At 40.5% G+C, this 14,867-nt stretch overlaps 1 protein-coding gene across 1 annotated transcript in view; it reads left to right on the plus strand.

Annotated features, from left to right (window-relative positions):
• Positions 1-14,867, plus strand: part of dnah7 (dynein, axonemal, heavy chain 7) — a 288,894-nt gene that overhangs the window by 198,900 nt on the left and 75,127 nt on the right. Inside the window, exons 47-50 of the mRNA XM_063051959.1 lie at positions 1,343-1,497; positions 5,323-5,513; positions 7,891-8,024; positions 11,713-12,048. Coding sequence (XP_062908029.1) covers positions 1,343-1,497; positions 5,323-5,513; positions 7,891-8,024; positions 11,713-12,048 — 816 coding nt within the window. The remainder of the gene's footprint in view (positions 1-1,342; positions 1,498-5,322; positions 5,514-7,890; positions 8,025-11,712; positions 12,049-14,867) is intronic.

The following is a 14,867-nucleotide window of genomic DNA, read 5'->3' on the forward strand; positions in this document are numbered from 1 at the left end:
ACATCACAGTTCAGACCATTGGCTCGTGATGTTGTGCCAACCTATTAAGCTACTCTAAGATCAATCTAACCTTTCCCTCCCTCATTGTGTTCTGTATGGATGAAAGAAAAACATCTATCTAAGCGTTTCTTAAATGTCCCTAATGTATCTGCCTCTACCACCACCTTTGGCAGTGCATTCCAAACACTTACCACTTTCTGTGTAAAAAGAAAACCTACTCTGACAGTACACCCCCCCCCCGTACTTTCCTCCAATCATCTTAAAAAGTATGCCGTCTCGTATTGTCCATAGTTACACAGTGGATGAATGTACTGGCTGCATACTCTATCTATGTCTCTTATCATCTTATACATCACTGTTAAGTCACTTTTCATCCTCCTTCACTCCAAAGATTAAAGCCTTAGCTCACTCAACCTTTCTGTATAAGTCATGCTCTCTAATCCAGCCAGCATCCTGGTGACTCTTCTCAACACCCTCTCTAATGCTTCCATATCCTTCCTATAAGAAGGCGACCAGAACTGAGCAAGAGTTTTATAGAGCTGCAACATTATCTTGCGTCTCTTCATGTTTTCCTTGTGAATACTGATTATATGATGCTTTGTGCTTGTGATGCTTTTCATTGCACCAGGGCATGCATGTATTTGTACATATGACCATACATTTGACTTTGAGTTTGCTATGTAAAGCACACATTCATTCAAATAGTGATGACAATACCTGAAAGCAATTGTGAAACCTGTCTCTGAATTTTTTAAATCCTAGAATGCTTATTTTTTCATTTTGTTCATCTACTAAATGGGATCTATAGGGAGTGTAGTTGAACAAAGTAACCTAGGAATATAAGGTGCATAATTCCCTGAAAGTAGCAACGGAAGTGGAAACAATGGTGAAGAGAGCAAAGGAGGCTGTGAAGTATCTTTATAGAAGTTTTAAAAATTTTGATGGACATAAGTAGAATCTTTTTCCCGGGACAGGAATGTCAAAAATCAGAGAGGTGATGTTTAGTATAATAGGGGGAATATTTAAAGGGGTTCGGGGCAAACAGGGTACACTTGGGTAGGCATTCAGTCAGCATGGATAAGTTAGGTCAGACGGCCTGTTTCCATGTTGTATAACACTATGACTCTACACAATAAAATGACAACAGTTCTCTGAAAAAAAATGTTAGAGTGGAATTTGCTCTACACAGTTAAACTGCTATATAATAAAAATAAAACTATCTTGTCATGATTATTGTTAACTAAATATTGTGTTTATATCTTTGCCACTTAGATTCAAATGTAATATAAAATCATAGTAATGTTTGCATCATTAATGTTGAATGAATGTTTTTAACTTGCAGTAATTCTCGAAGGTGGCCGCTGATGATAGATCCTCAAGGGCAGGCAAATAAGTGGGTAAAAAATATGGAAAAAGCTAACAGTCTTCATGTAATTAAGCTCACTGATGCTGACTTTGTGAGAACTTTAGAAAACTGCATTCAGTTTGGCACACCTGGTAAGGCACAAATATGTAGTTTGTAAACTGTGCCTTAAGGAGGCACAATTTACCATAAAGAAATCTAGTATTTACCAGTCATGATTAGAGAGATAAACTGCAGAACCATATATTTTCCCCCGGTTATTATGTCAGATAACATATACTGAATAAACCCAATCTGCAATATTGTGCTATGATGAGCAAATAGATTAGAATACTGATTATTTTTATATATATCAGCTGATTTTCATTTTTAAAGATTGTAATTTAAAGACAAATATTAGTGAAGCAAGGATGAATTGTTTACTGTTCTCAGCTGGTGCAAGAGATGATTTAAATCTTTTGGGTAGCGTTTTAAAGGAAATAATGTTTGGGGAATTTGGGAGTCCCATTAGTCAATGTTGTCATTGTACTCATATGGGAATTGTAAATAATAGTGAATCATAAACACAAAATAATCTGCAGATGCTGGGGTCAAAGCAACACTCACAACACGCTGGAGGAACTCAGCAGGTCGGGCAGCATCCATGGAAAAGATCGGTCGACGTTTTGGGCCGGAACCTTTCGTCAGGACTGTAGAGGGAAGGGGCAGAGGCCCTATAAAGAAGGTGGGGGGAGGGTGGGAAGGAGAAGGCTGGTAGGTTCCAGGTGAAAAACCAGTAAGGGGAAAGATAAAGGGGTGGGGGAGGGGAGGCAGGGAGGTGATAGGCAGGAAAGGTGGAGAAAGAATAGTGGAAAACACAATGGGTAGTAGAAGGAGGCAGAACCATGAGGGAGGTGATAGGGAGCTGGGGGAGGGGGTAGAGTGACATAGGGATAGGGGAAGGGAGGGGGAGGGAATTAGCAGACGTTGGAGAATTCCATGCTCATACCAAGGGGCTGGAGACTACCTAGACGGTATATGAGGTGTTGCTCCTCCAACCTGAGTTTAGCCTCAACATGGCAGTAGAGGAGGCCATGTATGGACATATCTGAATGGGAGTGGGAAGCAGAGTTGAAGTGGGTGGCTACTGGGAGATCCTGGCTGTTTTGGCGGACGGAGTGGTCCCCCAATCTGCGTCGGGTTTCACCGATGTAGAGGAGGCGGCACCGGGAGCACCGGATGCAATAGATGACCCCAACAGACTCACAAGTGAAGTGTTGCCTCACTTGGAAGGACTGTTTGGGGCCCTGAATGGTGGTAAGGGAGGAGGTGTAGGGACAGGTGTAGCTCTTGCGCTTACAGGGATAAGTGCCAGGTGGGAGATCTGTGGGGAGGGACGTGCGGACCAGGGAGTCGCGGAGGGACCGATCCCTGCGGAAAGCGGAGAGGGAAAGATGTGCTTCACCACTCCTCTCTCCTGTTCCAACCTCACTCCCTCTGAACGCACTGCCCTTCACTCTCTCTGCACTAATCCCAACCTCACTATCAAACCCGCTGACAAAGGTGGTGCTGTACTAGTCTGACGGACGGACCTCTACCTCACTGATGCCAAACGACAGCTCTCTGACACCACCTCTTACTAACCCCTGGAACAAGACCCCACCAAAAAACATCAAACCATTGTCTCCCGTACCATCACCGTCCTTATCAACTCCGGAGACCTTCCATCCTCAGCCACTAAACTCATAATTCCCACACCCCGTACCACTCGGTTTTACCTCCTCCCAAGATCCACAAGCCTGACTGTCCCGGTAGACCCATAGTTTCTGCCTGCTCCTGTCCCACCGAACTTGTATCCGCCTACCTGGACTCCATTTTCTCACCCATAGTTCAGTCCCTCCCCACCTACATCCGGGATACATCCCATACCCTCCACCTCTTCAATAACTTCCAGTTCCCCGGTCCCAACTGCTTCATTTTCACTATGGATGTCCAATCCCTATACACCTCCATTCCCCATTAAGAAGGCCTCAAAACCCTCCGCTACTTTCTGGATAATAGACCTCACCAGTTCCCCACCACCACTACCCTCCTCCGGTTGGCGGAACTGGTTCTCACACTCAATAACTTCTCTTTTGGCTCTTCCCACTTTCTTCAGACTAAGGGTGTAGCTATGGGAACTTGCATGGGCCCGAGCTATGCCTGCCTCTTCGTTGGTTATGTGGAACAGTCTGTACTCCAAACCTATTCTGGTACTGCTCCCCAAATTTTCCTACGGTACATTGACGACTATATTGGTGCTGCTTCCTGCACCCATGCTGAGCTCGTCAATTTCATCGACTTTACTTCTAACTTCCACCCAGCCCTCAAATTCACTTGGTCTTTCTCGGACACTTCTCTCCCCTTTCTCGATCTCTTGATCTCCATCTCTGGAGACAGACTGTCCACCGACATCTTCTACAAGCCAACTGACTCTCATAACTACCTCAACTATACCTCTTCCCACCCCGCCACATGCAAAAATGCCATTCCCTATTCCCAGTTCCTCCGTCTCTGCCGCATCTGCTCCAAGGATGAGGTTTTCCGTTCCAGGACATCTCAAATGTCCTCTTTCTTTAAGGATCGTTGTTTCCCTTCTGCTGTCATCAATGATGCCCTCACCCGCATCTCCTCCATTTCCCGCACTTCGGCTCTCACCCCATACTCCCACCACCACAACAGGGACAGAGTTCCCCTTGTCCTCACCTACCACCCCACCAGCCTCCAGATCCAACACATTATCCTCCGCAACTTCCGCCACCTTCAACAGGACCCCACCACTAAGTACATCTTTCCCTCTCCACCCCTCTCCGCTTTCCGCAGGGATCGGTCCCTCTGCGACTCCCTGGTCCACACGTCCCTCCCCACGGATCTCCCACCTGGCACTTATCCCTGTAAGCGCAAGTGCTACACCAGTCCCTACACCTCCCCTCTTGCCACCATTCAGGGCCCCAAACAGTCCTTCCAAGTGAGGCAACACTTCACTTGTGAGTCTGTTGGGGTCATCTATTGCATCCGGTGCTCCCGGTGCGGTCTCCTCTACATCGGTGAAACCCGACGCGGATTGGGGGACCGCTTCGTCGAGCACCTCTGCTCCGTCCGCCAAAACAGACAGGATCTCCCAGTAGCCACCCACTTCAACTCTGCTTCCCACTCCCATTCAGATATGTCCATACATGGCCTCCTCTACTGCCATGATGAGGCTAAACTCAGGTTGGAGGAGCAACACCTCATATACCATCTAGGTACTCTCCAGCCCCCTGGTATGAACATAGAATTCTCCAACTTCTGGTAATTCCCTCTCCCTCCCTTCCCCTATCCCTATGTCACTCTGCCCCCTCCCCAGCTGCCTATCACCTCCCTCATGGTTCCACCTCCTTCTGCTACCCATTGTGTTTTCCCCTATTCTTTCTTCACCTTTCCTGTCTATCAACTCCCTGCCTCCCCTCCCCCACCCTTTTACCTTTCCCCTTACTGGTTTTTCACCTGGAACCTACCAGCCTTCTCCTTCCCACCCTCCCCTCACCTTCGTTATAGGGCCTCTGCCCCTTCCCTCTACAGTCCTGACGAAGGGTTCCGGCCCAAAACATCGACCGATCTTTTCCAAGGATGCTGCCTGACCTGCTGAGCTCCTCCAGCGTGTTGTGAGTAAATAATAGTGACTAGCTAAATTGTGAAAGCATCAGTTTTTTAACTTTTCCAACTAGGAATGTACTGCGAACTAATTCTGTGAAGGTTATGAGAAAGATAAAGTTCAATATTTTGATATTATCCCTCAGAATTCAAGGTGTAAACAGCAACTAATATGAAATTATTACATGTCTTAGGATAATTATCTTTGATTAACTTGCTAATTTAAATTCACAGTGCAAGTAGATACTGTCTTTGTGGTCAATAGTCATGACATTCATAAAAATTATCTTAACCATTTGATTTTCCAGTTTTGTTGGAAAATGTTGGTGAGGAGCTGGATCCCATCTTGGAACCTTTGCTACTTAAACAAACATTCAAGCAAGGTGGATCCATATGCATTCGACTAGGTGACTCGACAATTGAATATGCCCCAGATTTTCGCTTTTACATCACAACTAAATTGAGAAATCCCCATTACCTCCCAGAAACATCTGTCAAGGTCTGAAATTTTATCAGAATTATTTATCTTGGTTTTTGTTTTTTTTAAGTTACTAATATGTGGAATGTAAACATCGCTAGTAAGGTGAGCAATTACTCCCTATTCCTAATTTAATTAAGGTTGATGAGCAATTTATAAGCAGCTGAAAGTCACCTTATTGCTATGGGCCATGAATCACATTGAGATCAGTCTGAGCAAGAGTGGCAGATTCCTGTCTTGAAGGAATGTGACATGGGTTTTTGCAACAAACCAGTATTGTGGTCACCATTACTGACAATAACCTTTTATTACAATGTTATGACCACACCTGGAGTACTGTGTGCAGTTTTGGTCTCCAAGTTTGAGGAAGGACATTTTTGCTATTGAGGGAGTGCAGTGAAGGTTCACAAGGTTAATTCCTGGGATGGTGGGACTGTCATATGTTGAAAGATTGGAGCGACTGGACTTGTATACTCTGAAATTTAGAAGGCTGAGAGGGGATCTTATTGAAACATATAAAATTATTAAGGTATTGGACACGCTGGAGGCAGGAAGCATGTTCCCGCTGATGGGTGAGTCCAGAACCACAGGCCACAGTTTAAGAATAAGGGGTAGGCCATTTAGAATGGAGTTGAGGAAAAACTTTTTCACCCAGAGAGTGGTGGATATATGGAATGCTCTGCCCCAGAAGGCTATGGAGGCCAACTCTCTGGATGCTTTCAAGAAAGAGATGGATAGAGCTCTTAAAGATAGCGGAATCAAAGGTTATGGGGATAAGGCAGGAACTGGATACTAATTGTGGATGATCAGCCATGATCACAGTGAATGGTGGTGCTGGCTCGAAGGGCCGAATGACCTACTCCTGCACCTATTGTCTATAGTCTATTGTTATCTAATCAACTAAATTTAAATTCCCAGCTGCCAAGTGCAGTTCAACTATATCTTTTGATTGTTAATCAAGGCCTCCATATTAATTATCTGGGAATGTCACCATCATATTACCATAACCTAAAGTTTTGTAGATAATAATATAAAATTATCACAGCTGCATGCTATCCTTATTGATTATTAATTCTGAAATCTACAATTCTGATAAAAATTGCCAATGTAATTTGTTATGTTGAAATTATAGCCCTCCCATCTAAGGTACTGTTGGGAGTTACATGATACCCATTTCCCTCAGCCAAAAATGCAGAGAAATACTCGGATTCCAACCATTTCAATTTCTATACCTACTGATGTATTGCATTTTTTGTATTTAAAATATAGATAGCATTAGTACATAAGTATGTTACTATTATGACTAAACGGTCAATATAATTATATCTGCATGTCTTATTCTAATTTTTCCTCTGACGAACTTCTCTTGACTTAATTAGAAAAAAATTTTGTCTAATGATGACTGATTATATATTTAACTAGCTCTGTATTGCAGTCACTTCATTTTACAATTATGGATCCAAGGCAAAATAAAGTCAAACATAGCAGTTTCGTCACATTGAAAATACTACCAGTAAAATAATCCCTGAACTAGTCCCATACCAACAGGTTCAGGAACCATTATTACCCTTCAACCATCAGGCACCAGAACCAGTGTGGACAATATCACTCACCTCAACTCTGAACTGATTCAACAACCCATGCAGTATTCACTTTCAGGGACTCTGGGACTCTGCAGATTATGTTCTCAGCATTGTTCATTCATTCATTCATTTATCTATCTATCTGTCTATTCATTTATTTATTCATTCATTCATTTATTTATTCTCTATTTTTGTATTTGCACATTGTTCATATATCAGCTTTTGTGAGCAGTTTTTCATTGATTCTATTGTACTGTCATTCTATTGTGAATGTCTGCAAGAAAATGAATATTAGGGTCATGCATTCTGATTTTGATAACCTTCCTTTGCACTTTGACTTTAAGAAAATATTAAACTATTAAATTAGAATATTGGAACTTCTATGTTGCAATGATATCACAAATATATAAGCCACCCTTCCAAAAATTTGACAGTTTTAGAGCATCTTGGAATCTTTTTATTATAAAACTTCTGAAATCTATCAAACCCACTCCCTTTTTAAACATTAATGAAACAATTTTTTCAGCATTCTGAGATTAGTAGATGGTTCAATTGAGTCAATAAAGTGGTTCACTTTTTAAGTTTAATTGAATGCCTAATGACAATTATTCTCTAATTCTACATGATGACAATTTAGCCATAATTGAATGTTTAAACAGCTATAATGAGAAGTGAGCTCAACTAAGTCAGTAATAAAATGATTGTCACACATACGGTGATATGAAATAACTTATAAATATTGTATTTATCTTTAAAAATGACTTTAATGAATTGCTACTAATCCTTAAATTTTTGATATCTTCCCTTAACTGCAGGTGACACTGCTAAACTTCATGATTACTTCTGAGGGGATGCAAGACCAACTTCTGGGTATTGTAGTGGCAAGAGAAAGGCCAGACTTGGAAGATGAGAAGCAGGCTTTAATTTTACAAAGTGCAGAAAACAAAAGGTAAAGGTAAACATCTCTATTACTAATGTACACTTTTCTTTAATGCTTACACTTTTTTTTCTAATTTTCAACTAAACTAGGCAGAAATAATGTATTACATTTAGAGGCCTTCACAAGAAAATCAATGCAATTAAAAGTAAACCATATAACAACCATATAATATTTACAGCACGGAAACAGGACATCTCGGCCCTTCTAGTCCGTGCCGAACTCCTACTCTCACCTACTCCCACCGACCTGCACTCGGTCCAATATAACCATAAAAGCAGTAAACGTTTTTGGAAAAACAGGCCAACTTATGCTACTAAATCACTATCAATATAGAAATGTATTCATATAAGTGAAAAGCAGATGGAAATATCATGGCATTCATTTTCACATCCATCAACTCTGTACTGCAATCCCAATAGCAACCAGACATATGGAAGGAATTCAATAATCTTTCCAGACCAGTGCAAGTACAATGTATCACAATAAACATTACTTCCATCCAATGTTCTTAATAAGTTTGACACCATCTAGCACTTATTAACAATCATATTTTCTTTCACATTTCTTCTTTTTGCTATGTATTCCTTAATTAGAGGGAAGCCATTAAATCATCAGCTGATCTGTATTTGCTAGTTGGTCGATCAGTTATCATATATGGGCAACTTGATTGACAAGAATGTTATGCTATCCTATTTTCATATTGGAGAGCATGACTCATAATCAATAAAAAGAATAGTCAGCTGTGCTAGAAATCCCACTCTCTTGCTTTTCGCTTCTTGTTAGTAATAGGTACTTGAAATCTTAAACAGAACTGTTCAGGTTCAATGTTTTAAACATTGTGCTACTTCCCATACACTATTGTAAAATGGAAATTGAGGATATCTATTCGAAGTGAATGATGTACATTTTGCTTTCTCGTGCCGGAGTGAAGCAAACAGAGAGAATGTACCCTTAAGAGAGGATTGCACTTTTTATTATGGTGCATTGTGCTATTGAGTACAATACACATAGCTTTCCATTTACCAGTTATCAACTAGAGATGCACAGCAATAGAAAAGGATTTCATTCCTTTATTGTTAGTTGCAATGGGACCATATACAATGTAACTTATGGGACAGTCTAGTCTCTTTTTAGCAGGCACAATGCCTTAGAACAAAGACTGTTCCTCCATTTGTATCTGAACCACCAGGAAAATTGAAAAGGAAGCATAAGAATGATAAATGCTATCCACTTCTGATTCTGGTCCACAATCTATGCATGTGTGGCCTACATACAATAAATGCTATATTGTCACGTAAAAATGAAAGAGCAGGCCAATGATGTGCAGGAGGAATGAATCTGCTGGCTGAACTAGTACTACACCTGAAATCTCTGGATTACTCAGTTTAGTGGATCTCAAGATGTCTGGTTTTCTGCTGCAGAACCTCACTGCATGAGGAATTCTGTAAGCCTCTTTGAACTCTGATATGTTATGATGGCAAAACTCTAAACATGTATCAAAAGTCTGATCTTCCACTGGGGTCCCCACGTCATGGAAATGAGATGCTGTCCATCAGGTATGGTGTTTTGGTTGGGTTCACAGTTAAGCTAGTATAGATGTCCACAATTTTTAAAATTCTTTTATGGGATGTGGGTGTCACCAGCATTTATTGGCCAGCCCTAGTTGCCTTTAAGAAGGTGGTGATGAGCAGCCTTCATAACCTGCTGCAGTCCCTGAGCTGCAGGTGCACCCACAGTGCTGTTAGGGAGGAAATTCCATGCTTTTGACCGAGTGACAATGAAGGAATGGTGATATGTTTCCAAGTCAGGATGGTGAGTGACTTGGACGGGGGTTTCCAAGTGGTGGTGTTTCCAGGTATCTGCTATATTAAGAACAATGTTTACTAATCAGTGCCCAATTTCTACAAATATATGATACCTAGTTTTGTGTAATTACCACCTGTGTGGAACCTTCTTGAATATCTCATTATATCCTCTGGTGTCCAGTTATCTACACGATGGTAAAAGTCTAATCATGATTTTCATTTTACAAGTCCGTGTTGCTCAGTCATCTTTTTTAAGTGTCATTTTGCAGCACATTCTGAAGAATTGCTCTAACAAATGTAGTTAGCAACCTATTGAAACACAAAGATATAACCTATCAGACATAGAGAACTGGTTAGTATTTACTGCTATTAATTTCCAAATTTATTTTCTACATTCCAGAAACAAGACTCGGCATGATTAGTTTTATTGTCATTGACTATGGCTATGGTCTCCTCTGACGGCCTGCTGAGCATTTATCTCAAAGGCCTCTTAGCTCCTGTGAAAAATCTGCTTTTGAACACCTGCAGCTTTTTTTCAATGCATTGTTTGAAAAATGATATCTGCTTGTGCTTAGTGATTCTTGAATATCATTCATTTTAGCTTACTTGCAGAACTTTTGCCAGCATCTTCTGTAATTACAATGCACGTCCCCCGAAAAAGTTATATACTATGTTTATGTGGTTATTATCATCAACTAAATTGATGTGCACTACTTTAATAAACTACGTTGCAGGTTTTACCCTGATAAATCAATCAAAATTGATGTATTGCCTGCATTGCATACACTGAGCCAGGCTTAGTTGTGAACCACAAACATGAGAAAACCTGCAGATGCTGGAAATCCGAGCAACACACACAAAATGCTGGAGGAACTCAGCAGGCCAGGCAGCATCTATGGAAAAGAGTATAGTCGGGGTTTTGGCCCAAAATGTTGACTGTACTCTTTTCCATAGATGCTGCCTGGCCTGCTGAGTTCCTCCAGCATTTTGTGTGTATTGCTTAGTTGTGAACCATGGTTCTGTGTCTATTTTTCAGATCTGTCCCATTTAGCCTCTTTTCTATTTGAAACCTGCTTTTTTCATTCCTGTGATCAGAGACCTTATAATATATTAGAACCTGTTTGAACTGGAAGAGCTACAGAAATTACAAATGGAATTTTCTGGGAGAAGGGCACTCATATGTTATATGCAAAACATGCAAGAAATCAGAGAAATTGAAACCAAAGTTCTCTGCAACGTAAGGGCAGAAGCATCCAGTTTTTGTCTTTTATTTTCCTCATCACTTAAATACACAAAGGCACATTTGAATCATACAAGCAGCATTTTCTGTTTTTATTTTGTAGTGCAAACTCTATTTAAGGATATCTTGGTAGATTCTTGATTGGTCAGGGCATTAAGGGATACGGAGAGAGGGCAGGAGACTGGGGCTGAGAGGAAAATTGGACCAGCTATGATGAAATGGTGGAGAAGACTCGGTGGGCCAAATGGACTAATTCTGCTCCTATATCTTATAGTCTTATGAATATTCTGATTTGAAAATTAGAAGGAAAATTGGGTATCCTCCATTGTGGGTATGTGATCTTTCATGTGTGGTATACCTTGATCATCCCATCTAGATGATATTTTCCATCAAAACAATAAAATGAGAAGCTGTCATTAAAATCTTTAATACCTGAATTACTGAGCCTTTTAAATAGGGGTAATTGTGTTAATTGTGACTTACAAGAATATATTATTAGGTCATAAAGATGTTCAATGGTAAATACACACTAATATATTTTGTTTGCAGATTAATATATGTTGTCTGCAGTAACTTTCCTGTTCCTTTTGAATGAAGAAGTAATTGTGCAATAAATACACATATAATAAATCAAAGTGTTTTAACATTTTAGGTTGCTAAAAGAAATTGAAGATAAAATTCTGGAAATTCTCTCAACCTCAGAAGGAAATATTTTAGAAGATGAAACTGCCATAAAGGTTTTATCTTCATCAAAAGAACTTGCTAATGAAATAACTCAGAAACAAACTGTAGCTGAGGAGACAGAAAAGAAGATTGATGCTACTCGAATGGGCTATAGACCAATTGCAATACATTCTTCAATCCTGTTTTTCTCAATTGGTGATCTTGGCAATATAGAGCCCATGTACCAGTATTCCCTTAATTGGTTTATCAACCTGTTTATCATGGCGATTGAAAATTCAGAAAAATCTGATGACTTATCAGAAAGGTAAGGTAACCCTTAGTTTAATTTTGTATTGTTCAGTCAGATAATGGAAAATGATTCAATATTTACAAGGATGGAGAAGTGATAATGCGACGCAGTAATGGAAATTTTGATTGGGCAGTGTATACGAACACTCAAAGGCAACCTCACCACACTGATTTGTGGGATGATTCATTGCTGTGAGTGCACTACTTTGTGGCAGTAGTTTGATTTACATTTCAGGCATAGTTGTGGGAGAGTGCAGGGTTTTGTGCTGAGTTCTCAGCACATGAACGTGGGCAGCAATGCATTTCTGTATGCATATTTGCTCCTTTAAGTGCGGATTCTATTGAAGCCGTCATTCCTGGGAGTGCATTCTGAGCTTGCGTGACCTATTTCACAGGGTTGAAGAATATTCTTATGCATTATCTGATCCTAATTACCTTTAATGAATTGAACACAAACAGAAGCTCCAATCAACTTCTCCTTGACTGGATAATACAGGATCATAGGTAGTCATCTCTGGCTTGAATCAAGTGGTCTTTTCGCTAGGCTTGTACTGTTGGCATAATTGACTGAAGCTCTTGTCTGAAGGTAATGACACCTGAGTTTCTCTTTACCCTGTCTGCATCCCAGAGGTGTGGTGTGTTTAAAAGACAAGAAACTGCAGATGCAGAAAATCTGAAATAAAAGTATGGTGTTGGAAATGCTTAGCAGGTCAAGTAGCATCTGTGAAGTAAGTAATAATGTTATCAATTCAGGTTGTAAACCTTTCATCAGAATGAGGAAAAGTTAGTCTACCCTTTAATATGTTGTATGGAAGGGAATGGAGTGAACGTAGAAATTTACAGCACATTATAGGCCCTTCGGCCCACAATGTTGTGCCAACCATGTAACCTACTCTAGAGACTGCCTAGAATCTCACTACTGCATAGCCCTCTATTTTTCTTAGCTCCATGTACCTATCTAAGAGGCTCTTAAAATACCCTGTTGTATCCATTTCCACCACTGCCACCGGCAGTGCATTCCACGCACCCACCACTCTCTGTGTGAAAAATTTACCCCTGACATCCCCTCAATACCTTTTTCCAAGCACCTTAAAACGATGTCCCTCATGTTAGCCATTTCAGTCCTGGGAAAAGGCCTCTGGCTATCCACACGATCAATGCCCCTCATCATCTTATACACCTCTATCAGGTCACCTCTCATCCTCCATCTCTCCAAGAAGAAAAGGCCAAGTACACTCAACCTGTTCTCATAAGGTATGCCCTCCAATCCAGGCAACATCCTTGTATATCCCCTCTGGACATCCTTCCTGTAGTGAGGTGACCAGAACTGAACACAGTACTCCAAGTAGGGTCTGACCAAGGTCTTGTATAGCCATAACATTACCTCATGGCTCTCGAACTCAATCCGATGGTTGATGAATGTCAGCACACCATATGCCTTCGTAACAACAGTGTCAACCTGTGCAGCAGATTTGAGTGTCCTATCGACATGGACCACAAGTTCTCTCAGATCCTCCACACTTCCAAGAGTCTTACCATTTATATTCTGTCTTCAGATTGGACCTACCAAAATGAACCACTTCACACTTGTCTCCAGGTCTGAAACATTTGTTCTATTCCTTTCTGCATAGATACTTTCCATCCTGCTGAGTATTTACAACATGTTCTGTTTTTATTTCAACATGTTTTGTATGTTTTACTTCTGTCAGAAAATTGGTACCAGTGCTATTGCACTTGGAGTCCTTCTAAAAGGGCATCTGTTGAAGCCTTTAAGTTTAAAAAAAAACTATCCTGCTATCCTTTTTTCGTGCTTACATAATTTTCTTCCATCCTGAGGAGATGTATCACTAATGACTTGTAAATCTAACAGGCTAGATGTGAGGTATAAATCACCCCTATGTACAGCACAACAAATTTCACACTGAAGCCAGTGATGAAATCAGAATAGAGCGTGGGCCTAGATGCATCAACACAATAGTGAAAATTTATATATTTTTCTGGAACTCCTGATTAGACGAGCGTAATCTTGGTCATTGATTGTTAAGCTTACTCCTATGGTCAGTGGCGACTTTATTAGGTACACCTGTACACCTGCTTGTTAATGCAAATATTTAGTCAGCTGTTCATGTGGCAGCAACTCAATGCATAAAAGCATGCAGAAATTGTTGTTTAGATCAAACATGAGAATGGGGAAGAAACATGATCTAAGTGTCTTGACCGTGGAATAATTGTTGGTGCCATATGGGATAGTTTGAGCAGCTCAGAAAATGCTGATCTCCTGGGACTTTCATACTCAACTATCTCTAGAGTTCATAGAGAATGGTATGGAAAACAAAAAAAAAAATCCAGTGAGTGGCAATTCAACTTGCTAATGAGAGAGATCGGAGGAGAAGGGCCAGACTATTTCAAGCTGATAGGAAGGTGACAGTATCTCTAATAACCGTGTGTTACAATAGTGCTGTGCAGAAGATCAATAGTGAATGCGCAACACATCAAACTTTGAAGTGGATGGGCTACAGAAGCAGAAGACCATGAACATACATTCAGTAGCCACTTTATTAGGAAGTACCTAATAAAGAGGCCAATGAGTGTATTTCAGCAGGATTCTTGAAATTGGCTTTCTTTTCTTTCCAATGCCCTGTCTGTTCTCAACGCCATTAACCATTATTTGGCTCACTTGCATTTTGTTTTAATTAATTCTATCTTGACTTCCTTGTAATGGTTGCCAGTGCTTTACAACATAATTTACTCATTTCTTTCTCTACTCTGAGAAAAATACATAAATCCTGAAGTATTTTCATTTTGAGCATTTTTAAGTTGTTTAGGGTTTCCACC

Source organism: Mobula hypostoma, chromosome 6 (assembly GCF_963921235.1).
Source record: "Mobula hypostoma chromosome 6, sMobHyp1.1, whole genome shotgun sequence".
Lineage (NCBI taxonomy): Eukaryota > Metazoa > Chordata > Chondrichthyes > Myliobatiformes > Myliobatidae > Mobula > Mobula hypostoma.